The sequence below is a fragment of the Myxine glutinosa genome, chromosome 1, assembly GCF_964187855.1.
Source record: "Myxine glutinosa chromosome 1, kmMyxGlut1.1, whole genome shotgun sequence".
NCBI lineage: Eukaryota > Metazoa > Chordata > Myxini > Myxiniformes > Myxinidae > Myxine > Myxine glutinosa.
In genome coordinates this window covers 33455785-33482435 of record NC_136261.1, presented here as the reverse complement: position 1 = coordinate 33482435, position 26651 = coordinate 33455785, and the positions used below count along the sequence as shown (strand labels likewise).

Sequence of the window (26651 nt, the reverse complement as noted above, 5' to 3'; positions counted from 1 at the left end):
AAGAGCAGACATATGTTGTGTGCAAGAGACGAGATGGAAAGGAAGTGGTGTGAGAATGGTGAAGGGTAGGCAGGGACAGAAATACAAGTTTGTGTGGCAAGGGTGCCTGGAGGGCGTGAATGGTGTTGGTGTCCTGTTTTCTGAGGAGTTTGTAGACAGTGTGGTGAGTGATTAGAGTGAGTGATAGGTTGATGATGGTGAAAATGATGATTGGAAAGCTCTTGGTGAACGTCATCTCGGGATATGCTCCGCAGGTTGGTTGAAGCGATGAAGAAAAGGACAAGTTCTGGTGTGCGATAGAGAAGCTGATGGAAAACGTGAAAGATGAGGAAGTTGTTGTGGTAGGAGGAGACCTAAATGGACATGTGGGAAGGAGTATGGACGGTTTTGATGGAGTTCATGGGGGTTACGGATATGGTGTGAGAAATGGAGAAGGTGAAAGGATTTTGGAGTTTGCTGATGGAGCTGATTTGTTGATTTGTAATACTCAGTTCCAGAAAGAGGATAATAAGCTTGTTACATACACGTCAGGTGGGTCGACAACAACCGTTGACTACCTGATGGTGCGTAGGCGAGATAGGGGGCACCTCCGGGACACAAAGGTGATCCCGGGGGAGGAGGCTGTTTCACAGCACCACTTGGTTGTCTGCGACGTAAGGGTGAAAGGTGCGAGGAGAGCTCGGCGGGTGAAGTACCAACCGAGAATGAAGGTGTGGAGGTTGAAAGAGGTGACAGTAAGGGAGGCATTAAAAGAGAGGCTGAGTAGGGTCGAGGATGATGTGGTTGAGCGTGAAAGTGGTTGGATCTCAATGAAAGCTAGTCTGTTGGGAGCCGTTGGTGAGGTATGTGGATGGACAAAAGGACCACCGAGGCACTCGGAAACATGGTGGTGGGATGATGAAGTTGGAAAGAGGATTGACGTGAAGAGGAAGAAGTTCAAGGAGTGGCAGAAGGCGAAGGGTACGGGAGCAGAAACAGCAGAGCATGAAAGTTATAAGGCTGCCAGGAAGGCTGCAAAGAAAGAGGTAGCAAAGGCGCAGGAGGCATGTAGGAAAATGTTCGGAGAACGCTTGGATTCGGAAGAGGGTCAGAGAGCGGTATTCAGGATTGCAAAGCAGATAGCGAAAGAGAGGTGTGATGTGATGGGGGTGAGTTGCTTGAAGGATGAAGTGGGACAAATCGTTGTCGACCCAGATGGAATTAAAGGAAGATGGAAAAGATATATGGAAATACTGTTGAATACAGAGAATGAATGGGATGGCAACATAGAGAGTAACCCAGTTTTAGGACCGGCAGAGAAGATAACTGAGAAGGAAGTTGAGGAAGCGATAAAAGCAATGAAGGGTAGAAAAGCGGGAGGGCCAACGGGAGTTGTGGGAGATATGTTGAAGGCAGCAGGAAGTTGGGGTGTGAAGAGAATGACAGAGATCTGTAATCTGGTGGTGAAAGAAGGCCGCATTCCAGTGGATTGGGAACTGAGTACCCTCGTCCCTCTATACAAGGGGAAAGGTGACCCTCTGGAGTGTGGCTCGTACCGAGCGATAAAGTTATTGGTGGAATGAAAGTCTTGGAAAGGGTGTTGGAGAGGAGGATAAGGAAGAAAGTGAAGATCGACGAAATGCAGTTTGGATTCATGCCAGGAAGAGGAACGACAGACGCGCTTTTCATTGTGAGGCAGTTGCAGGAGAAGTACATGGAGAAGAGGAAGAAGTTGTTTCTTGGGTTTGTTGATCTGGAGAAAGCATTCGATAGGGTACGACGCAAAGTATTGACATGGGCATTGAGGAAGTTAGGAGTGGAGGAATGGTTGATCAGAGTAGTGATGGCAATGTACAAAAGAGCGCGCACAGCTGTAAGGACGAAGGACGGGAACAGTGGTGAGTTTGAGGTGAAGGTGAGAGTGCATCAGGGGTCGGTACTAAGTCCACTACTATTTGTAGCTGTGATGGAGGTGCTGGCTCAGAACGTAAAGGAGGGTTTACCGTGGGAGTTGTTGAATGCAGATGATCTGGTGTTGATTGCGGAAAGTATGGATGGACTGAAGGAAAAGATGAACACGTGGAAGGAATGTATGGAGACAAAAGGTCTGAAGGTGAATATCGGAAAGACGAAGGTGATGGCAAGTGGTAAAGCATGTGGTGAGGTGGAAAGAACTGGGAAGTGGCCCTGTGCTGTGTGTAGGAAGGGTGTCGGAGTGAACTCCATTCAATGTACAATGTGCGCTGAGTGGGTTCATCAAAAATGTTGTGGTCTGAGAGGGTCATTAACCAGTGTGGCAGCTACATTCAAGTGTAAGGTGTGCACAGAGGGAGCTGCAGATGGAGGAGATGTTGAGTTGAATCTTGGAGACGGCGTGAAGCTGGAAGGTGTGAAAACATTTTGTTACCTCGGAGACATGCTGAATGGAGAAGGTGGATCAGACTCGGCAACGGTTGCTCGAGTGAGATGTGCATGGAAGAAGTTTCGGGAACTGAGTGGTGTGCTGATGATGAGGGGAGTGTCGTTGAAGCTGAAGGGAAAGGTGTATGCTGCATGTGTGAGAAGTGTTATGATTTATGGGAGCGAGACATGGGTAATGAACGTAGAGCAGCAACGAAGGTTGGAAAGGGTGGAAATGCGAATGGTTCGATGGATGTGCGGAGTATCGTTGAGAGAGAGGAAGACAAATGATGAATTGCGAAAGATGATGGGAATAGAGCCTGTGATTGATGCTGTGAAGAGGAACAGGTTGAGATGGTTTGGTCATGTGTTGAGGAAGGATGAAAGTGACTGGTTGAGAAGAGTGATGGAAATGAATGTAGAAGGAAGCAGAGGACGGGGAAGACCGAGAAAGACTTGGCTAAAGATGGTGGAAGAAGAAATGCGGGCAAGGGGGTTAACAAGGAGAGATGCAGAAAATAGGGCAAAATGGAGAAGATTGTCATGGGGCCCGCAAGGCTAACCCCCGCTCTTGCAGGGAAAATGGCCTTTAAAATGCCTGTTGTTGTTGTTGTTTTGAGTCGGGCGGTAATCAGCTCTGGTTTCAACGAGGACGTTTATAAAGGTGATGGCCTCCTGTATTGGACGACGACGACGACTACTACTACTACTACAACTACACTACTACTACTACTACTACTACTACTACTACTACTACTACTACTACTACTACTACACACTTTGTAATGCTTTGAGAGTCCACCAAAGCATTCTCATCTCTGTTCTCTCCAGCAGCTCTTCTTCCCTTTTCCTTTAATCAGCGCTGATGTTGTACAAATGGTCATTGCAATATATTTATTCCTTGTGGTTTTTTTCTCATTCTTCAAATACAGTATTACATGTAGTCTAATACTCTTCCTGCCTTATCTCTCTGCCTGCCTTTGTCTGCTATCTCTACCTGATGATATGAAGCTTTTGTTTCTCTACTTTTTTGTTACCAAGGTGATTCGTAGATGGGTAGCAGACTCGTACGCTCAATGTATCAGTGTTGCATCACCTAGGTTTGTCTTGCTAATGATGGACAGGAAGTCATGGAAGGTCGGCCTCTTAGGACTAATGCTGATGTAAACTAGGTACTGCAATCCATATAAATATACCACATTGACCCCTGCCCTTTCAGTGTGGTTGTATGTGAAATCTCCCCACTAACCCTCCACCAAAAGGTGCACCCCCCCCCCCCCCACCCCACATGGTTTCAGTCATGATGGCACATATTGATGGATATTCGGTTGTAATGTAATTAGCCTGTTGTTCCCGCAAGTTAAACTTTATATGAATAGTCCAACCTTATCATTTTTTTGGACTACCTTCTGAGATATTTTGTGAGCTAAGCAGCTACAGCTAACACTACTCTAACGACCACACAACAAGTTATCCATCTGCTATGTGATATGATATGCTATCTCACTTGCACATTTCTTGCGGGGAACATTTATGCTCACTTGCACATTTCCTTGCACTTCTTCAATGTAACAAGTTTTAACAAGGAGCTGATACTCTATGTCCCCGACGGTTCGGTGGGAGGAGGAATGGATTTTTTTTTTTTTTTTTTTTTTGTATACAGAGTCGAGGCTCGTGAAAGAGCTAACATTTATCAAAGAAACAAATTAAACAAACAAGCAAACAAAGTATATAAAAAGGGTAGCGGTCGACAAGATGGGGAGAGAAGGGGAGGAAGCACATAAACACAACATTTGAGAGCAGGGACATCGGGAGATGTGTGGGAGGGAGAGGGCCTGGGGGGAGGCAGGATAGGTATAAAACGAAAGGACACCAAGGACTTCCAGGAAAGAAGACAAAATTCACCTCAAAAAAGTGGATTTGGGGTGAAATTAGCGGGGGTAGAAAAGATCAAGGTTTTGGATTGGGGAAGATAAGAGATGGTGGTGAACAGCCGTTTTAAAGAGCTGGAGGGAGGAGTGGGATTGAAGAGAGTGAGGGAGTTTCTTCCAGAGGCGGGAGAAAAGAGGAATGAAGGAGTGAAGGTGAGCAGAGAGTCTTGATTTTGGCAGTTTAACCATAAGAGGGTTGCAGGCAGATCTTGTGCGACCTGCAGTAATATTTGGGGGACAGAGCCCAGAGAGAGCTGGGGGAGCAAGGCCAGAGAGGAGTCGGTAGAAGACGGAAAGACCACCAACCTGCCTGCGGTGAGTAAGTGAAAGGCCCTCGGAGGTAGCTTCATCGCGGGAGATTCCAATGATTCTGAACGCTTTGGTTTCAACAGCGTGAAGACGAGCTAGGTGTGAGGCAGGAGCACCAACCTAGAGGGGAGAGCAGTACTCCATTGAGCTGCGGATGAAAACCTTGTATGTGGTGAGGAGCTCAGGCGTGCCAAGGAAGGACTTCGCAGACGGAGGATGCCCAGTCGGCGACTGGCTTTGGAGGCCAGGTTTGAAATGTGGTTTTCCCACGAAAGATCATGGCAAGAGACCCAAAACCTTGAATGACAGAACTTCTTGGAGAGGATTATTCAGAAAGTAGATGGGAGGGTTGTCCAGTCGGTCTTTTCGGAGAGACACAGTAAGAGTGTGTGATTTGTCAGGATTGAAAGACATGTTCCACTTGTTTGACCAGTCTGTGATTTTGTCCAGGTCTGCAGAGAGTGAGGAGGCTGCAGACTGCCGATCTGAGGGATGAGGAATGGAGCGGCAGAGAGTGGAGTCATCAGCAAAGAGATAGAGAGGATTTTCAAGAGAGTCAGAGAGATCAATAACGGTTGATCTGTGCAATATGAAAGCTAAATCTTGAACGGGTTTTGAAATATCACGGACACAAGCCAAGTTACTGAGACGGTTGCCATGGCAACATAATTCAGCCAATCACAGCCGCGATCTAATCAGGTTGAGATAATTTCACGAGGAATAGATCAGGTTGAGATAATGTCTCGAGGAATAGATATCTGCAATATTAAAGCTATATGTTGAACGGTTTTTCAAATATCACGTACACAAAAGTACATGGACAGATGATTGGTCAGACTGTCGTCGGTTGAATGGAGGTTGGTTAAATGTCCCCATCTTCGACCTTGTCGGAGGGGTGGGGACCTGGGGGACAAAAACGGAAAGCTAAATTTTAAAAGGGGTTTGCTTTCAGGACTTTAGACTTTTCTTTCTTTTTTTTGACAGTAGCTAAGGCTCATAATGGAGCTGCCAGACAAACATCTCACACACATGGACATCCAGACGAATACACAAGACACACCACAGGACTGTTAGACGAGACAAACACAACCACTGAGGTTGTGGGAAATGCCATCACTTCCTGGGGCACTCTGGGTGCCTACTTGCCACCGCCTTCAAACAACAATGGCACCGCCTTTCTCACCGCACTCAGCGAGGCATTTCCTAAGGAGGGATTTACTAAACCACTTATCCATTATATCCCGAATTGAGATCTTCCACCTTACAGTCGAATCGTCAGGAATGCATCGAGACCAGTCGGGACTGTGATGCATCCGTTCGAGGCCAAGAGCATAATGTGTGTTACTTCGTTTTGATATTTACGATTAGAGCTTGTTTGACCCTCTTGATGAAAGAATGACTCTGCACCTGTAGTTGTATTTGTGTGCACGGAATTCTAGGCTCAGGGCCAAACGAAACGACAGAGGGCAGCAACTTCACAGGTTGACAGAGGATCAGAAGGGAACAGGGAGATGAATATTATTATTGGGCAGCAGCTGCACATCCTCTTCATTCTGGCAAGAATCACCCATTTTCTGTCCTTCGAAACAGGAAAGGAAAATTGCTCCCCTTTTCCTTTTTGTCCCCCGTCGCACCGCGGAGCGAAAGGGGGACTATGGTTTTCCCCTCCGTCCGTGTGTGCGTCTGTCCGTGCGTGCGTCCGTCCGTGCATGCGTGCGTGCGTGCGTGCGTAAGCGAAGGACCGAATTCTAATTTGGTGTGTGGGTGCACTCTGGGTCGCCACGTCAAAATCCAAGATGGCCACCGCCATGTATGTCTGAACCTTGAGCGGAATATCTTGAAAAATAAGCGAAGTACCAACTTCTAATTTGGTGTGTGGGTGTATCTACGCATAAGGGAGAACGCTATTGAAAATTGGGTCGCCACGTCAAAATCCAAGATGGCCGCTTTGCGTCTTCCACTTTGTCAACTCACATCACTTCACCGACGGGGGACCTAAGCGTAACGCTTGTTGCATTTATGTCCAAAACCTAATTGCCTTGTTTTAAATTCCCTCTTCAGATTGTTCTTGTTTATGGTCGTGCATTTATTTATTCTTTTGATTTTTAAATTGTGTTCCATTCTTGTATGCAGTCATATTGATTTTATTGGTTCAATAATTGTCACAATAGAGTACATTGCAAAATTTAAATGTAATAAATTTCCAGTTTATATATTTTGCATAACCGGTCCGGAAACCGGTCTCAATCATAGTTTGCACTGTGACGTGTCAATTTCTGGAATTTCTGGACAACTGTGATTGTCCATGTGGGTTTTCTGGCTTGTTTTGCCAACACCTTGGGGGCTGGCAGGATAACTTTGAGGTATGTTCAGTCACCTTTGGCCTCTCGAGTCTTGGTTCGAATCTGGATCCAGCTATAGACTGTCAGGCCGGTGTTTCTCTTGCCAGGTGAGACGTCATGTTGGTGCCATCCATCGGAAGGATGTTGAGCATTGGTCATTTGAGGTCGAGATGAAGCAATGCTGCCTCATCTGGCAGCATTGGTCATTGGTGGATGTTAAGTTCCTGGCACACTTGCTGATGTTTGCCTATACGACGCAACAAGACCGTCGGCGACGAATCTTGTACAATCTCGTTTTGTTGTAGACTGCAGCACATGACGCGACTATTGTAGCAAAACAAAATGACAATGAAGAAGAAATGCAGGGAGCGGATGAGAGCTCTGAGCACTGCTGTTGTGGCACCATTGCTGGTATGTCACCGACGGCGTGCTGGAGGAAAGAAGTGGCTGTGGGTAAAGCCCTGGGTGGAGAGATGGCCGGTTCAGGTATCGTTCAACAACTTACCTTTCGCAGTGAGTTCCCTCTGGGGACTTGCTGCTGCATTAAGCTCAGGTTCCCGCTTCTTCTTCAATCCCAGGGAGCCGTGCTTTTAAAACGGGCATTTTAATGATTCGATAGACACGGATGTTCTTTCTAAGTGAATCGATGATATTAGATTTCCAATTTTACCATTTTTCTTATTCTATGACAGCAGGAACAAGGTATTCGGCAAACACATTGCAGCGTGTCAGTACGTGGATAGCGAGGAGGAAGACGACATTGAGGGGCGCCATCTTGACTGTAGAGCGAGTCGCAATAACTTTGGTTTTTTGGCCATGGGTTAGGATTAGGGTTAGGGTTAGAGTTAGGATTAGAGTTAGGATGATAGTTAGGATTAGAGTTAGGGTTAGGATTAGAGTTAGGGTTAGGATTAGAGTTAGGGTTAGGGTTAGGGTTAGGATTAGAGTTAGGGTTAGGGCAGTACTGCAATTAAACAAGCATTGACTCCAAACACACGCACACACGTGCACACTATATGTCAATGTCATTCAAACGCAACTATTTTGTTGTTTCAGAAGGTTTGCCAAATACTTAAAGGGACACAGGCGACTGTGTTGAACTTTGTTGAGCTAAAATACTTTTTTTGGGCAAGCCTGTTGTTGGCCTAACGACTAAGGTGGCTGGCTTAAGATCTCTGGGTTTCGAGTTCGAGCTAAGCCTGCCATCCTTCTGAGGTCAGCAAAATGAGTACCGTACCAGCTGACTGGCATCAGGGGCACTTTATCAGCGGTACAGCTTCACCTCCAGAAAAATGATGTCGTCAACAGCCACACCTTCGACGATTATATCAAATAAATCTTGGTTTCACAGACCAAGCTGTCACCGATGATGTTGCGTGGGCTAGTGTGTGGAGGGTTTTAACGATCTTTTGTTGTCATTCACTAAGTATTACGCATTAGCGGCCACTCATGTCTGACAAAGGCTGTTTGAGATGGTTCAATGACTCTGTGGATGTGCCTGGGATGACTTCTCCTGAAGTGTTTTTTGTGCGCAGGGTCGAGGCCCATGAAAGAGCTAGTACTAGTACACTCAACGGATCAGGACACAACAGGACAAAAGGAACAGCAGAGAGAGGGGGAAACACCAACAGCAGAGTTGAAGGCCAAGCCAGGGAAACTTGGACAAACAATGGGTCTGGGGAGAAATGGGAGCAGGAGAGGATACATAGAATGGACAACATGAATACAGAAGGAAACTCAGTGGGGGAAACTGGAAATTTGGAAGGAGAAAGGGTTGGATGGGGTGAGGGGGGGGGGGGGCAGGGGTTAACACGGGTATAAAAGATAATGGTTTTGGATGGAGGACAATCTGAGATGGTGGTGAACAACTGTCCTGAAGACCTGGAGGGAAGAAATAGATTGAAGAGAATGTGGAAGTTGGTTCCACAGGTGGGGGGGGGGGGGGGGGAAAGGAACAAATGAGCGGGGGTGAGCAGTGGTCCTGGATTTAGGTAGTTTCACCAAAAGGGTGTTGATCGTGAATCGAGCCTTGTGGAAACCTGGGGTGTGGGGGGAAGGGGTGGGCAGAGTACACTGAAAAGCACAGAAAGAGCAGATGGTGTAAGACCGGAAAGGGGATGGTAGAAGACAGAGACAGAAAGACCACCGACCTGTCTACAATGGCGAAGTAAAAGGCCCATAGACTCAGCTTCATCGCTGGAGATTCCAATAATCTTGAAGGCTTTGATTTCCATGGCATCAAGCTGAGCAAGATGTGAGGCAGGAGACCCAGACCAGAGGGGAAAGCAATACTCCATGAAGCTGCGGATGAAGGCCGTTTATGTGGATAGGAGTTTAGGTGTGTCAAGGAAGGACTTTGCATGACGAAGGATGCCCATTCGGCAACTGGCTTTGGAAGCCAACTTTGAAATGTGGTTTCATCCACATTTACGTAAAGATTATTAGACTCACGGCATCTTTGATCCTCCCACACATGACGAGCCAGGTGAGAATCAGAATCCAAATGTAGACATAGCCCTTCACATGCACCTGACGTTACATACACTACATAACCAAAGGTATGTGGACACCCGAACATCAAACATCTCATTCCAAAATCATGGGCATTAATATGGAGTTGGGTCCCCCTTTGCTGACATAACAGCCTCCATTCTTCCAGGAAGGCTTTCCACAAGATGTTGGAACATTGCTGCGGGGATTTGCTTCCATTCAGCCACAAGAGCATTAGTGAGATCGGGCACTGATGTTGGGCGATTAGGCCTGGCTCGCAGTCGGCATTCCAATTCATCGCAAAGGTGTTCGATGGGGTTGAGGTCAGGGTTCTGTGCAGGCAAGTCAAGTTCTTCCACACCGATCTCGACAAACCATTTCTGTATGGACTTTGCTTTGTGCACGGGGGCATTGTTATGCTGAAACAGGAAAAGGCCTTCCCCAAGCTGTTGCCACAAAGTTTGAAGCACACAATCGTCTAGAATATCATTGTATGCTGTAGCGTTAAGATTTCCCTTCACTGGAACCAAGGGGCTGAGCCCGAACCATGAAAAACAGCCCCAGACTGTTATTCCTCCTCCATAAAACCTTATAGTTGGCACTATGCATTCAGGCAGGTAGCGTTCTCCTGGCATCTGCCAAATCCAGATTCGTCCATTGGACTGCCAGATGGTAAAGCATGATTCATTACTCCAGAGAACGCCACTGTTCCAGAGTCCAATGGCGGAGAGCTTTACACCACTCCATCCGGCACTTGGCATTGCGCATGGTGATCTTAGGCTTGTGTGCGGCTGCTTGGCCATGGAAACCCATTTCATGAAGCTCTCGACAAATAGTTGTTGTGCTGACGTTGCTGCCAGAGGCAGTTTGGAACTCGGTCATGAGTGTTGCAACTGAGGACAGACGATTTTTACATGCTACATGCTTCAGCACTCAGCGGTCCCGTTCTGTGAGCTTGTGTGGCCAACCACTTCACGGCTGAGCTGTTGTTGCTCCAAGACGTTTCCACTTCACAATAAAAGCACTTACAGTTGACCTGGGCAGCTCTAGCAGGGCAGAAAGCTGACGAACTGACTTGTTGGAAAGGTGGCATCCTGTGACGGTGCCACGAATGTTACTGAGCTCTTCAGTACGGCCCATTCTACTGCCAATGTTTGTCTATGGAGATTGCATGGCTGTGTGCTTGATTATATATACCTGTCAGCAATGGGTGTGGCTGAAACAGCCGAATCCACAAATTAGAAGGTGTGTCCGCATACTTTTGGTTATGTAGTGTATGTCCATCCATGGCTAAAAGAGGCCGTTCATTCTCAAAATGGAAGCACATAAAGCCAGAGGATTATGTTCTGCAATGTCAGAACAATGCCTTTTGACATTGATGGCAATTGAGGACGACATTTTGAAAGTCATCAACTTCACCGATACCATTGATGATGGACTTCAACAATGCCATACCATACCTGTGGTCCACCATCAACCCCATTCTGGTGAAACTCCAAAAAATGAAGATCACTGCTCACCTCCACTCATTTGTTCCTCTTTTTGTTTTCCCCCAGCTGTGGAATCAACTCCCCCATCATCTTCAATCTTTTTTTCCTTCAGGACAGCTGTTCACAACCATCTCAGATGTTCACCCATTCAAAAGCATGATCTTTCCTACATCCGTTAACGGTTAACCATTCTCCTCAAGTTTCCACTTTTCAAATCTCCCTTAAATCTTGTCCTTCAACCCTGCTGTTAGTTTTCCTCTCCACGTCTCTCTACCCAGACCAGACTTAGAGCCGAGTGTGCGGAGCTGTCAGCCATCTTGTCAGTGCAGGACCAATGTACAGTGTAGCAACGAAATAAATAAATAACTAGATTGTATTCATATAGAATACTTACCCTGCGCAGTCAACTTGATGCGAGCCAACTCTTGTTTTTGAAGGTTTTTTTTGTTTGATCCAATATGGCTGCCAGACCACGTCAGCGATTGCATCATAAATTTATATTCTCTGATATAATTGTTGTTTAGATCATGTTCAAGAAATTTCAAACTGATCAGACTAAGTGTTTTCCATGTGGAATTATGATGTCATAATTAAGGCACCAATGACGTCATCGTTAACAACACTTATTCCCCATGCGGAGTTCTTTACAATGAGCCACGTTTCAATTTTTTTTCCATGGAGCGGTTTCAGAGATATAGAGGTGCAACGTTTTTCGGGTTTTCCAAGATGGCGCCCGTACCACGTGACCTATGACGTCATAATTATCATTAAAATTCTGCAGGCAGAGGCGCTCCTATGGTAAAAATGTGTCAATCAAACCAACAATTACAGAGCCTCTGTAACAGGAAAGAATTCATACTGATCGGATCAAGCGTTGTACTTGTCGAATTATGACATCATAATTAAGGTATCGATGATGTCATCATTAACGTATCTTATTCCCCATGGGGAGTACTTGACAATGACCAAGGTTAAATCTTTTCCATTGAGCGGTTTCAGAGATATAGAAGTGTTTTTTTAATTATCTGTATACAAAGTTGAGGCTCTTTAAGAGCTAAGAATAACGGTGTAACGTTACTGTAAGGTGTAACGTTTTTCCAATATGTCATCCGTACCAAGTGACATATGACGTTATAATTACAAATAAAAAAATTATACAGGCGGAGGTGCTCCTTTGGTAAAATTTAGTGTCAATCGGACCAACGGTTGCTGAGAAAATTAATTTAAAAAATGCAGACACGCACGCCACACACACACACGTTCGCCACACGTACATACGCCGCACGTGCGCACGCCACACATACGCCCGGCACGCCACACGTACATACGCCGCACGTACGCACGCCACACGTACGCCCGGCACGCCACACGTACGAAATACTTACCACACGTACGTACGCCATACTTACCACGTACTTACCACGCCACACGTACGCCATACCTACCACGTACGCCATACTTACCATACACGTACGCACGTACGCACGCCACGTGTACGCCCGGCACGCCACACGTACATACGCCGCACGTACGCACGCCACACGTACGCCCGGCACACCACACGTACATATGCTGCACATACACACGCCCCGCCACACGTACAAACGCTGCACGTACGCCCGACACGCCACACGTACATACGCCGCACGTACGCCCCACACGCCACGCGTACATACGCCGCACGTAAGCCCGGCACACCACACGTACGCACCCGAATGCCTAACCGAGGGTTTCGCTTTGCGAGCGCAGGGTAAAGACCTCACGCCAAACAAGCATTGGTACTTCACCAGGACCCACCAGTCAGTGCATTAAACGTGGTACCTCGTACACCCTGTCACCTGACAACATTACTTGGAGCCCAGGTCTGCGTTGACCCGTTCGTCTTCCCACTTGTGAAGCCATTGGTCCATGAGGTCGGGGAAGGGGATCCCAGGTGGAAATTCTTTACACCCGCCATACCCGTACGTGTGCCCTGTGTTTGGGACTGACAGGATGTCCTAAACATAGACTCGAGGTACTCGCACTCGTCTCTATTAACATGAGTATTAAAGTCTCCAGCCTGGGTTCGAATCCAGACTCAGCTATAAACTGCCATCCTGGTGTTTCACTTGGCCTAGTCGAACGTCAGTAATGACCAACAGGTTCGTGAAAGACTTGGCTCAACTTTCCCGCAAGAACGTGGGAATAATCGCAATAGATAAAGAAGAAGAAGCCTGTGAGTCCTGCGGCTGAAAAAAAAAGGCCCTTCAGTTGTGGTTCATGTAAAAGTGCATTAATGTCTTTGTCTTGAATGTAATTTAACATCCACAAGCTTTTCCTTCAGTATTACGTCAAACACCTTTCCATTTTCTCCACACTACTTTATATCTCTCCCGACGATCCTTTTTAAATATAAAATCCAGCCCCCAAACCCCCTGCGTACGTAATAAATAGATAGTCGAGTTCAGTTCCACGGAAAAAAAGAACCGATCATCATTCACATAATATTTATCTATTGAGAGTATTTGGGTGAAAGAATAATTAATAATTTCTAATCCACAAAACAAAGAAGGAACCAGCGAATGAATAATGTACTTTTTCTGATTTTTCGTCATTTTACAACATTCGCTCATTCATTCATGAGAGCTCACGCTCGGCTTCCTGTGTGCGCGCGCCAGGGATTCTGGAGCTGGCGTTGCCGGAATCCGCAAACGAGGAGTTCCGTTCGAGGAAGAGGAAGTGCCTCGTCGCCTTTCCGACGGTAGTGTGGATGTCGCGACAGAAGGAAGAAGAGTTCTAGTGAGGGCCGAAGTCGCGCGATGTGCGCGGCGCTGCTGCTTCCGGGGACGAGGCGGCGCACGCCCGTTGGCTCCTGCGGCCCGATCGCCGTGGACATCGCTGGGCCAGGCCACGTCTAGGCGAAGGAACCGGCGCACGGTGCCGGTCCAGCCTGTCGGTGTGATCGGTGGTCGTGCACCGTTGCTTACTTTGTACGTTTCATTACTTTCCTGATGGAGAACGACCGAGGGCGAGATCCCACGGAAAGAAATAAAGATCCCCGGGACAAGGGGCTGGGGCCCAGCGGGCGGCGTTGGGCCTCCGGGGACCTGCCGGTCCGTGGATTTCCGCATGGAACCGGCCCTTGGAGTCTGGCAGGGAATTGGAACGGGGAAGGGTTTCCGGGGACCGTACGTGGCTCCAAGCGTACTGGGCCGACCCGAGGTCACGGCCATCCAGGGTGCAGAGAGGGTAACGGCGGCGGCAGCGGAGGAAGTGGGAACGCGCATGGGAGGCAAAGAGCTGCAGATGGGGTGAGATTGCTGTGTGTGTGTTTGTGTGTGTTTGTGTGTGTGTGTGTCAGTGTGTGTGTGTGTGTGTGTCAGTGTGTGTGTGTGTGTCAGTGTGTGTGTGTCAGTGTGTGTGTGTCAGTGTGTGTGTGTCAGTGTGTGTGTGTCAGTGTGTGTGTGTGTGTGTCAGTGTGTGTGTGTGTCAGTGTGTGTGTGTGTGTCAGTGTGTGTGTGTGTCAGTGTGTGTGTGTGTCAGTGTGTGTGTGTGTGTGTGTGTGTGTGTGTGTGTGTGTGTGTGTGTGTGTGTGTGTGTGTGTGTGTGTGTGTGTGTGTGTATCTTGATATTGTCTTTATTTTGTACGGCATTTGAGATCGTCTTGTGGGTCACGTGCTGCACCGTGCATTTGATTCATGAATTTGCAAATCTTGTTTCACGTCTTCCATTCTTGTATCTAGTTGGTGTGTGTTGTGATGCGTGGTGCATGCTGGGAGGGTGTGTGGTACATGCTGTTTGTATGCTGTGCGGTGCATACTGTCGGTATGCTGTGCGGTGCATACTGTCTGTATGCTGTGCGGTGCATACTGTCTGTATGCTGTGTGGTGCATACTGTCTGTATGCTGTGCGGTGCATACTGTCTGTATGCTGTGCGGTGCATACTGTCTGTATGCTGTGCGGTGCATACTGTCTGTGAGCTGTGCGGTGCATACTGTCTGTGAGCTGTGCGATACATTCTGTATGTATGCTGTGCGGTGCATACTGTCTGCATGCTGTGCGGTGCATACTGTCTGTATGCTGTGCGGTGCATACTGTCTGTATGCTGTGCGGTGCATACTGTCTGTATGCTGTGCGGTGCATACTGTCTGTATGCTGTGCGGTGCATACTGTCTGTATGCTGTGCGGTGCATACTGTCTGTATGCTGTGCGGTGCATACTGTCTGTATGCTGTGCGGTGCATACTGTCTGTATGCTGTGCGGTGCATACTGTCTGTAAGCTGTGCGGTGCATACTGTCTGTGAGCTGTGCGGTGCATACTGTCTGTGAGCTGTGCGATACATTCTGTATGTATGCTGTGCGGTGCATACTGTCTGTAAGCTGTACGGTGCATACTGCCTAAGCTGTGCGATACATTCTGTCTGTAAGCTGTGCGATACATTCTGTCTGTAAGCTGTGCGGTGCATACTGTCTGTAAGCTGTGCGGTGCATACTGTCTGTAAGCTGTGCGGTGCATACTGGCTGTAAGCTGTGCGGTGCATACTGTCTGCTGTGCGGTGCATACTGTCTGCTGTGCGGTGCATACTGTCTGCTGTGCGATGCATACTGTCTGTAAGCTGTGCGGTGCATACTGTCTGTAAGCTGTGATATATTCTGTCTGTAAGCGGTGTGGCGCATACTGTCTGTAAGCTGTGCGATACATAGTCTGTAAGCTGTGCGGTGCATACTGTCTGTATGCTGTGCGATGCATACTGTCTGTAAGCTGTGCGGTGCATACTGTCTCAGCTGTGTGATACATTCTGTCTGTAAGCTGTGCGATACATTCTGTCTGTATGCTGTACGATGCATACTGTCTGTAAGCTGTGCGGTGCATACTGTCTGTAAGCTGTACGATACAACCTGTCGGTAAGCTGTGCGGTACATTCTGTCTGTATGCTGTGCGATACATACTGTCTGTATGCTGTGCGATACATACTGTCTGTATGCTGTGCGGTGCATACTGTCTGTATGCTGTGCGGTGCATACTGTCTGTATGCTGTGCGGTGCATACTGTCTGTATGCTGTGCGGTGCATACTGTCTGTATGCTGTGCGGTGCATACTGTCTGTATGCTGTGCGGTGCATACTGTCTGTATGCTGTGCGATGCATAGTCTGTAAGCTGTGCGGTGCATACGGTCTGTAAGCTGTGCGGTGCATACTGTCTGTATGCTGTGCGGTGCATACTGTCTGTATGCTGTGCGATGCATAGTCTGTAAGCTGTGCGGTGCATACGGTCTGTAAGCTGTGCGGTGCATACTGTCTGTAAGCTGTACGATACAACCTGTCGGTAAGCTGTGCGGTACATTCTGTCTGTATGCTGTGCGGTGCATACTGTCTCTATGCTGTGCGGTGCATACTGTCTGTATGCTGTGCGATACATACTGTCTGTATGCTGTGCGGTGCATACTGTCTGTATGCTGTGCGGTGCATACTGTCTGTATGCTGTGCGGTGCATACTGTCTGTATGCTGTGCGGTGCATACTGTCTGTATGCTGTGCGGTGCATACTGTCTGTATGCTGTGCGGTGCATACTGTCTGTATGCTGTGCGATGCATAGTCTGTAAGCTGTGCGGTGCATACGGTCTGTAAGCTGTGTGATACATTCTGTATGTAAGCTGTGCGGTGCATACTGTCTGTAAGCTGTGCGATACATTATGTCTGTATGCTGTGCGGTGCATACTGTCTCTATGCTGTGCGGTGCATACTGTCTGTATGCTGTGCGATACATACTGTCTCTATGCTGTGCGGTGCATACTGTCTGTATGCTGTGTGGTGCATACTGTCTGTATGCTGTGTGGTGCATACTGTCTGTAAGCTGTGTGGTGCATACTGTCTGTAAGCTGTGCGATACATACTGTCTGTATGCTTGCGATACATACTGTCTGTATGCTGTGCGATACATACAGTGCGGTACATACTGTCTGTAAGCTGTGCGGTACATACTGTCTGTAAGCTGTGCGGTACATACTGTCTGTAAGCTGTGCGATACATACTGTCTGTAAGCTGTGACGTGCATACTGTCTAAGCTGTGCGGTGCATACTGTCTATGCTTTGCGGTGCATACTGTCTATGCTGTGCGGTGCATACTGTCTGTAAGCTGTGCGATACATTCTGTCTGTATGCTGTGCGGTGCATACTGTGTGTATGCTTTGCGGTGCATACTGTATATGCTGTGCGGTGCATACTGTCTGTAAGCTGTGCGATACATTCTGTCTGTATGCTGTGCGGTGCATACTGTGTGTATGCTGTGCGGTGCATACTGTGTGTGCACTGTGCGGTGCATACTGCGTGTGCACTGTGCGGTGCATACTGTTTGTACACTGTGCGATGCTGACTGTGTGGTCGCTGTGCGGTGCATACTGTGTGTACGCTGTGCGGTGCATACTGTGTGTATGCTGTGTGGTGCATACTGTGTGTACACTGTGCGGTGCATATTGTGTGTACGCTGTGCGATGCTAACTATGTGTTCGCTGTGCGGTGCATACTGTCTGTAAGCTGTGCGGTCCATACCGCATACTGTGTGTACACTGTGCGGTGCATACTGTGTGTACACTGTGCGGTGCATACTGTTTGTACACTGTGCGATGCTAACTGTGTGTTCGCTGTGCGGTGCATACTGTCTGTAAGCTGTGCGGTCCATACCGCATACTGTGTGTACACTGTGTGTTCGCTGTGCGGTGCATACTGTCTAAGCTGTGCGGTCCTTACCGCATACTGTGTGTACACTGTGCGGTGCATACTGTGTGTACACTGTGCGGTGCATACTGTGTGTACACTGTGCGAATGTGCGATGCTAACTGTGTGTTCGCTGTGCGGTGCATACTGACTGTAAGCTGTGCGGTCCATACCGCATACTGTGTGTACACTGTGCGATGCATACTGTCCGTATGCTGTGCAGTTGCTCTAATGTCCATTACTCGATGTTTTGGATCCAATGGCTGTATCAAGCATGTTACACCCAATGTGATTTTTTGTGTTCGACTTGTGCAATTCTTCGTCCTCGTCTTGGTTCTCATGTTGTCTGGAAAGATTATTGGCAGTGAGCTGTGATTGTTTTTGTTTTTTTGTTTGTTTTCTTTCAGGAATCAATGTTCCACTGTTAGTAAACAATGTTTTTCCGACTCGACCTGATTATGAGTCCGCTCTTCCTGCCCAAAACGTGGTGGCACAAGATTGGAACGGCAGGTTGCCCTTTAAACCACGCATTCCCTTGACAGCAGTAATTGTCATGTTGCGATGATCCCTTTCGGATGTTGAGTCATATGGAGTTTGTGTATGGACAATCATCGTTTTGAGTCATCGTGACTTGGGGCTCTGGCGTTTTCTCTGGCCGGGGGGAGTCCCACATGTCCCAATGTTTTATTTATTGGCACATTCTGTACACATTGTCATCAGATAGATGTCTGATCTGGCTTCCTGTGATATGAGCTGTTTGCGAATCAACGACTGCTCAAAGTTTTGGGGTTTTTATTTATTTATTTATATAATCCTTTTGTTATGCCTCCGGCCTCCACGAACAAAGTCACCGGAGACATTATGTTTTTGGTTGTCCGTCCGGTTGTGCGTCTGTCCGTGTTAGGCTTTTGATCCTGTGATAATTTGAGAACGGCAGAAGGGATGCAAGTCAACCTGGTGCTGGTATGTAAAATGACGTAAAGATGAATTTATTAGATTTTTTGGTCACGAGGTCAAAGGTCAAATGTCAGAGGCCATGTTAGGTAAAAATCCTGTTACCAAGATAACTTGTGAACCAATGAGGGTATTTTGACCAAAGTTGGTGCATGTATGTATGATGATGGAAAGATGAACTAATTTGATTTTGGGGTCAAGAGGTCAAAGGTCAGAGGTCATGTTAAGTGACAATAATTTTGTTGCCACGATAACTTAAGAACAGACAAAGGGATCCAAGTGAAACTTGGTACAGTTATGTTTAATTATGTAAAGACAAATTGGTTAGATTTTAGGGTAATGATGCCAAACGTAAGAGGTCATGCTCGGTAAACATCCTGTTACAATGATAACTTGTGAACCAGTGATGGGATGTTGACCAAAGTTGGTACAAGTATGTATTATGATGCAGAGATGAACTGATTAGATTTTAGCATCAAGAGGTCATAGGTCAGTTTCTGTAATAGGTTATTGTTACTGAGATAACTTAAGAACAGCTCAAGGAAACTATGTCAAACTTGGTACAAGTAAGGAAAATAAACCGCCTTTAGAGGCCACTTTTTCCCACAGAGCAGGGGTTGGCCTTTTTCGGGCACCGTGCTCCCCCTTTTGAAGCAATGTTTTACGGCCGGATGCTCTTCCTGCCGCCAACCCTATTCGTCACCTCTTGCGACACACAGGGAATTACCAGTGAACTGGGACTCAATTTGCCGACCTCAGAAGGATGACAGGCTGAGTCAACCTCCCTGGCGTTAATTCAGCGATGGACTAGGATTCAAACCCAGGATCCTAGGATCCCAAGCCGGCACCCTAACCGCTAAGCCAACACCAGGCTTAAGTAAGTAAAATGATGTAAAGATAAATGGATGACATTATAGGGTCAAGAGGTCAAAGGGCAGAGGTCGCGTTCGGTAAAAATGTTGTTACTGCGCCAACTTGTGAAGCAGTGATGGGATTTTCACCAAACTTGGTATCTATATATATATATCTGTGCAGTGTCTGTGTTGTGTTGTGTTGTGTTGTGTTGTCTTGTCATTGTCACTGAACTACTTTCTCAAACTTTGGTGAAATCGTACCAAACTTCTGGTATGCACATATCTCTCCCGTCGGTATGTCCTAAGGGTATTTGTTTTGAAAATTTTTCCAATTATTATTATTATTATTTTTGGAATTTTTTCGGGGAATTTTTTTTTTCAACTTAAGTTTTCAACTTAAATTGTTTATAAAATGTGATATCACGTATATTACAAATACATTTGTGCAAAATAATTGTTTGAATTATGATTGGTTTAAACCATGACAAAACGGCAACTCGGGTACAGTCGTTTATCTATATATCTACACATCTGGGCAGTGTCTGTGTTGTCACTGAACGACTCCATCAATCTTTTGTTTCTGTGGTTGTGAAGTGTTTTTAATAACGTTGTGGTGGTTTTGAATCATGTGGTGGAGAGGTATTTTGAATTACGTGGTGGTGAGGTGTTTTTAATTACATGGTGGTGAGCTATTTATAATTACGTGGTGGTGAGGTGTTTTTAATTAGTTGGTGATGTGTTTTGAATTACGTGGTGGTGAGGTGTTTTTAAATGACGTGGTGGTGAGGTGTTTTTAAATGATGTGGTGGTGAGTTGTTTTTAATTTCGTGGTTGTGAGGTGTTTTTAATTTCGTGGTTGTGAGGTGTTTTTAATTTCGTGTTGGTGAGGCGTTTTTATTATGTGTTTTATGGCTGTGAGGTGTTTTGAATTTCGTGGTGTTGAGGTGTTTTTAATTACATGGTGGTGAGCTATTTATAATTACGTGGTGGTGAGGTGTTTTTAAATGACGTGGTGGTGAGGTGTTTTTAATTAGTTGGTGGTGAGGTGTTTTGAATCACGTGGTGGTGAGGTATTTTGAATTACGTGGTGGTGAGGTGTTTTTAATTACATGGTGGTGAGCTATTTATAATTACGTGGTGGTGAGGTATTTTTAATTAGTTGGTGATGAGGTGTTTTGAATTACGTGGTGGTGAGGTGTTTTTAATTACATGGTGGTGAGCTATTTATAATTACATGGTGGTGAGGTATTTTTAATTAGTTGGTGATGAGGTGTTTTGAATTACGTGGTGGTGAGGTGTTTTTAAATGACGTGGTGGTGAGGTGTTTTTAAATGATGTGGTGGTGAGGTGTTTTTAATTTCGTGGCTGAGGTGTTTTTAATTTCGTGTTGGTGAGGTGTTTTTATTATGTGTTTTATGGCTGTGAGGTGTTTTGAATTTCGTGGTGTTGAGGTGTTTTTATTATGTGTTTTATGGCTGTGAGGTGTTTTTAATTTCGTGGTGGTGAGGTGTTTTTATTACGTGTTTTATGGCTGTGAGGTGTTTTCAATTTCGTGGTGGTGAGGTGTTTTCAATTTTGTGGTGGTGAGGTGTTTTTATTACATGTTTTATGGCTGTGAGGTGTTTTTATTACGTGTTTTATGGTTGTGAGGTGTTTTTATTACGTGTTTTATGGATGTGAGGTGTTTTTATTACGTGTTTTATGGCTGTGAGGTGTTTTCAATTTCGTGGTGGTGAGGTGTTTTGAATTACTTGGTGGTGAGGTGTTTTGAATTACTTGGTGAAGTGTTTTGAATTACCTGGTGGTGAGGTGTTTTGAATTACTTGGTGGTGAGGTGTTTTAAATTACTTGGTGGTGAGGTGTTTTGAATTACTTGGTGGTGAGGTGTTTTGAATTACTTGGTGGTGACGTGTTTTGAATTACGTAGTGGTGAGGTGTTTTGAATTACTTGGTGGTGAGGTGTTTTGAATTACTTGGTGGTGAGGTGTTTTGAATTACGTGGTGGTGACGTGTTTTGAATTACGTGGTGGTGAGGTGTTTGGAATTACTTGGTGGTGAGGTGTTTTGAATTACATGGTGGTGAGGTGTTGTGAATTACATGGTGGTGAGGTGTTTTTAATTTCGTGGTGGTGAGGTGTTTTAAATTTTGTGGTGGTGAGGTGTTTTTATTACGTGTTTTATGGCTGTGAGGTGTTTTCAATTTCGTGGTGGTGAGGTGTTTTTAATTTCGTGGTGGTGAGGTGTTTTTAATTTTGTGGTGGTGGGGTGTTTTTATTACGTGTTTTATGGCTGTGAGGTGTTTTCAATTTCGTGGTGGTGAGGTGTTTTTAATTTCGTGGTGGTGAGGTGTTTTTATTACGTGTTTTATGGCTGTGAGGTGTTTTGAATTACTTGGTGGTTGAGTGTTTTGAATTACTTGGTGGTGAGGTGTTTTGAATTACTTGGTGGTGAGGTGTTTTGAATTACGTGGTGGTGACGTGTTTTGAATTACGTGGTGGTGAGGTGTTTGGAATTACTTGGTGGTGAGGTGTTTTGAATTACATGGTGGTGAGGTGTTTGGAATTACTTGGTGGTGAGGTGTTTTGAATTACTTGGTGGTGAGGTGTTTTGAATTACGTGGTGGTGACGTGTTTTGAATTACTTGGTGGTGAGGTGTTTGGAATTACTTGGTGGTGAGGTGTTTTGAATTACATGGTGGTGAGGTGTTTGGAATTACTTGGTGGTGAGGTGTTTTGAATTACTTGGTGGTGAGGTGTTTTAAATTACGTGGTGGTGAGGTGTTTTGGAATTACTTGGTGGTGAGGTGTTTTGAATTACTTGGTGGTGAGGAGTTTTAAATTACGTGGTGGTGAGGTGTTTTGAATTACTTGGTGGTGAGGTGTTTTAAATTACTTGGTGGTGATGTGTTTTGAATTACTTGGTGGTGAGGTGTTTTAAATTACTTGGTGGTGATGTGTTTTGAATTACTTGGTGGTGAGGTGTTTTGAATTATGTGGTGGTGACGTGTTTTGAATTACGTGGTGGTGACGTGTTTTGAATTACGTGATGGTGAGTTGTTTTGAATTACTTGGTGGTGAGGTGTTTTGAATTACTTGGTGGTGAGGTGTTTTAAATTACGTGGTGGTGAGGTGTTTTGGAATTACTTGGTGGTGAGGTGTTTTGAATTACTTGGTGGTGAGGTGTTTTAAATTATGTGGTGGTGAGGTGTTTGGAATTCCTTGGTGGTGAGGTGTTTTGAATTACTTGGTGGTGAGGTGTTTTAAATTACTTGGTGGTGAGGTGTTTTAAATTACTTGGTGGTGATGTGTTTTGAATTACTTGGTGGTGATGTGTTTTGAATTACTTGGTGGTGAGGTGTTTTGAATTATGTGGTGGTGACGTGTTTTGAATTACGTGGTGGTGACGTGTTTTGAATTACGTGGTGGTGAGTTGTTTTGAATTACTTGGTGGTGAGGTGTTTTGAATTACTTGGTGGTGAGGTGTTTTGAATTACATGGTGGTGAGGTGTTTTGAATTACTTGGTGGTGAGGTGTTTTGAATTACTTGGTGGTGAGGTGTTTTGAATTACTTGGTGGTGAGGTGTTTTGAATTACTTGGTGGTGAGGTGTAATTGTCCCAAACTTCCAGTCTGCACCTACCCCTCCCCTATGTGTGTGCTGAGGGGTTCTTTCTTGAAAAAAAAACATTCAACCTAAATCTTCAACCTAAATTACCAATAAAAATGTAATATCACAAACACAACAAATACATTTGTGCAAAGTAATTGTTTGTATTATGATTGGTGTAAATCATGACAACACAGCAACTCAGGTAGTCATTATTCTCAGCTAAAATAAGCCCGTTCCTCTGTAACGACGCGCTCGCCTCACCAAGCTAGTATATATATTATGATAAAAAGATGAACTGATTAGATTTTGTCATCAAAGGTCAGAGGTCGTGTCAGATAAAACTGCATGATACTTGCTAGAACTGAAGGGATTTAAATCAAAGTTGGTACAAGTATGTATAATGATGTAATAATGTAGGCTGAGGCATACCGGTTGACGCCCACGATGTCGAAGAGTGCCATTCTAGTTAATATTGGAATGTATTTTTTAAATTTTTTATTCACAAGGTTGAGGCTCATGGAAGAGCGAGATAACAGAGGGTATTAACTAAGAGTGGGGCAACAATTGTTCACGATAAGGAATTCACAATTCACAACATCACCTCCAAATTCGGAGGCATCCGTGTGGTACTCAAGTCTTTGCAGACTGAGATTAAAGCTCTATGGTCACAAATAGACAAGGGCAGAGATGTCGATCTAGATTTCGCCCTCGTTATGGGCCTTCTGAGGCCTGCCTTTTTATAATAAAAAAGGTAAAAATCAAACATTTAAACAGCCTTGGACGTGCACCTTGACCCAACGGCCAAGGCACACCATCTATCAAGACTGTCCCATTGGCAGACACATGCACCTAAACCCAAAGGCTGAAGCACATGGTCATACAATTGGACCTCACCTCCATAGGAGTGAGTCTCCATGACTTCAACACCATGCCGTCCCGACGAGGGCTTATTTTCCCTCATCAGGACAACATACTGCAAATTGTTTATTTGTGACTAACCTAAGCCGTTAATATACACAGATTGAACCCCCTAACTTGACTGGGAAGCAAGGCACAGATTGAGTCTCACCCCAGCAATTGCTGCACAACCTGTTAGCAACAAGTGTAGCCTGCCACGCTGACACATGGTCTCTGCCCTGCTCACCAACAGCTCGGAGATTTGCAGTCAGGAACATTAAATTTGACTAAGGAAGCACACTAACCCTATGACATGACAGTTTGGAGGTGATAATTGAACAGGAGATATTGGATTTCAACCTGGGATCCCAACATCGCGAGAGTTATGCTCAGATGGGAGCACCAAATCGGCAAAATTACCTCTCATTTGAGATGCTGTTTCCATCACGCCATCCATATACATGCAGGATATTGATGAATGAAGTACATCTTCCAATTTTGGGGGTGTTCATTTTTATATAATCTGTGTATTTCTATAAGCTGAGGGCTGGTGCGGCTTTTTGGACCAATCGGGGTGGTTAAAACGACTTTGCTGAATGAATCGGTAAGTCAACTCTTGGCTCAGTGCATTGTCCTCACTGTGGCCGCCACCCTTTGGTGCTGAAGGGACGCGAATGGAACAATGTAAGGGAAGTTTGGCCCTCCTTTAAACTCGCATGCTATGCTGTGCGGAATTCAAATTGGCTGTTTATTGTTTTGTCATCCACTTGCCCTCCTAGGGCCTATTGCAGTTTTATTACAGATTTGTTTTGTGCCTTCCATACCACTTCTCTGACCTGCCGCGTGCTATTTTCATACTTGCCTTCATTACATACACTTTTTGCTTTGCTCTAATAACGAAACTCTGCAATTATACATGTACACACAAGTGCCAAGCTTGCTGTGTGCATGTGTAATTATAGGTTCGCTGGAAGGCAGCACTCTGTGCTCTGAAACCGTTTGGCATCAATTTATGGCTGTTTACCGTCTGTATCACACTTTGCGCTTACAGAAGCCCATTCTCATGGAGATTTGACTCCTACTCGGTTTCTTACCAAAATGTCCATGGTAACAGTCACTTTATGTGTAAGTGTTACAGTGATCTCTTTCACTCCATTCAAATTATGATTAGCCTTTTAGCATTATGGGATGCAAGCTTGTTTGGCAGAGCTTGTGGCTGGCGCCAAACTCAAAGCTTGAGATATTGTATTAAAAACTTTTTCTCACTCTTTAAGGCTCATGGAGGATTTTGTAGAGAAATCACTTGCAGAACAAAAGCATTGTAAAACGTTCGTTACCTTTAGTGAGATAATGGAGAAGTGAGTGTTTATGTGTGTGAAATATATATATTGTTGCGGATATGAGATTGGCCTCCATCCATATCCGCTTGTAAATATTCCCCTATTTCCCCAATACTTCCCAACTATCCCCAATCCCCCATTCCCTAGTCCCATTTTCTGTAAACAACACTCTGTAGACCCGACCTTCCCCTATTTCCCCCATTAAATGTCGCATCCAGGTCCACCGCATCTCACGTAGACAACTATAGGACATCTTGCTAGTTATTCTTAGTCTATGTCAGTTAAGGACTCGTTTCCATTAATTCTGACTCTTCGTTGCACCAGAATGTGATTGTATGGCACCGTTAGGAAGTTTAGGACCTCCCAATACCTCCCCGCAGCTCTTCCTCACGGTTCAGCAACAACAACAACAACAACAACAACAGCAACAACAACGGCGGCGGCGCGGGGAGTGCGCGTCCTCACTCCGGCTTGGTTAGCCGCCATTGAGCATGTGCTCGACGGGGTTACCACGTAGGGGCTCGCTGTCAGCTCCTCGTCAAGGGCGGAGCCCGGTAACCCCCTGCACCCAATAGAAGCGGCGGACCGATCCCATCTGGGGCGGAGCTAACGAGCCGAGGGCGTGTCACTCCCCGCTGAGCATGCGCAGGAAGAGGGAGGTGACGTCAGATGCGCGCTGGACTTGAAGGAAGAGAGACGCCACCTCCGAGCGCTGCAATACCTCCCCGCATCTCTGGACTGGACCATGCTTGATTCTGCCCCTGAGCCAAGGTGCACCTTGTGCTATCGACTGCCTGTCCTTCCCTGCCATCAATCCCTGTGTAAGTCAGTCTTGTTCCGTTTGTCTGTGGTCTGTCTGGGATGGATAAGATTGTGTCTAAGTGCCTATCTCTTCTGTGCTTTACCTCTTACCTTGTAATCTACCCCTTTTCTGCACCACCAATTATATCCTCCTCCGGAGGTCTTGAGAACTGTACCCCTTGTGTCATTTCATTTATCCCAGCCGTTGTGTCCTTTCCTTCATTGATTTAGCATAGCGCGATTTGGTCAACGTCGGGTGGAATCGGGTAAACTGTGCGAACACGGCGGCCATTCCGCTCGGCCCATCATAACATCTTAATCCGCGTGTCCGTAACAATTGGTGTCGGGAAGTGAGATTGGACCCGAAGCGCGCTTCACGCGCTCGAAATTATTAACGGCGAAATTTGATTTTGTTTTACAAAAATAAAAACCCGAATTTTGAAAGTCGCGCTATGGCAGATCAAGACGGCTGGGTTCCGGTAGAGGAGAGTGAGGCAGGGTCGATCCAGGACCAAATTGAGGGACATGAGGAGAGCGAAGCAGTGAGGGCGGCAGGTTCGCAA

The 26651-nt window shown here is 45.9% G+C and overlaps 1 protein-coding gene across 13 annotated transcripts in view; it reads left to right on the top strand.

Moving 5' to 3' along the window:
- The first annotated feature begins 13576 nt into the window (after positions 1-13576).
- LOC137422533 (microtubule-associated serine/threonine-protein kinase 3) overlaps positions 13577-26651 on the top strand; it is a 498013-nt gene continuing 484938 nt past the window's right edge. For all 13 annotated transcript variants that reach the window (XM_068109313.2, XM_068109270.2, XM_078770458.1 and 10 more), the window contains exon 1: positions 13577-14231. In XM_068109313.2, the coding sequence (XP_067965414.2) occupies positions 13932-14231 (300 nt within the window). In that variant the 5' untranslated portion in view covers positions 13577-13931. The remainder of the gene's footprint in view (positions 14232-26651) is intronic.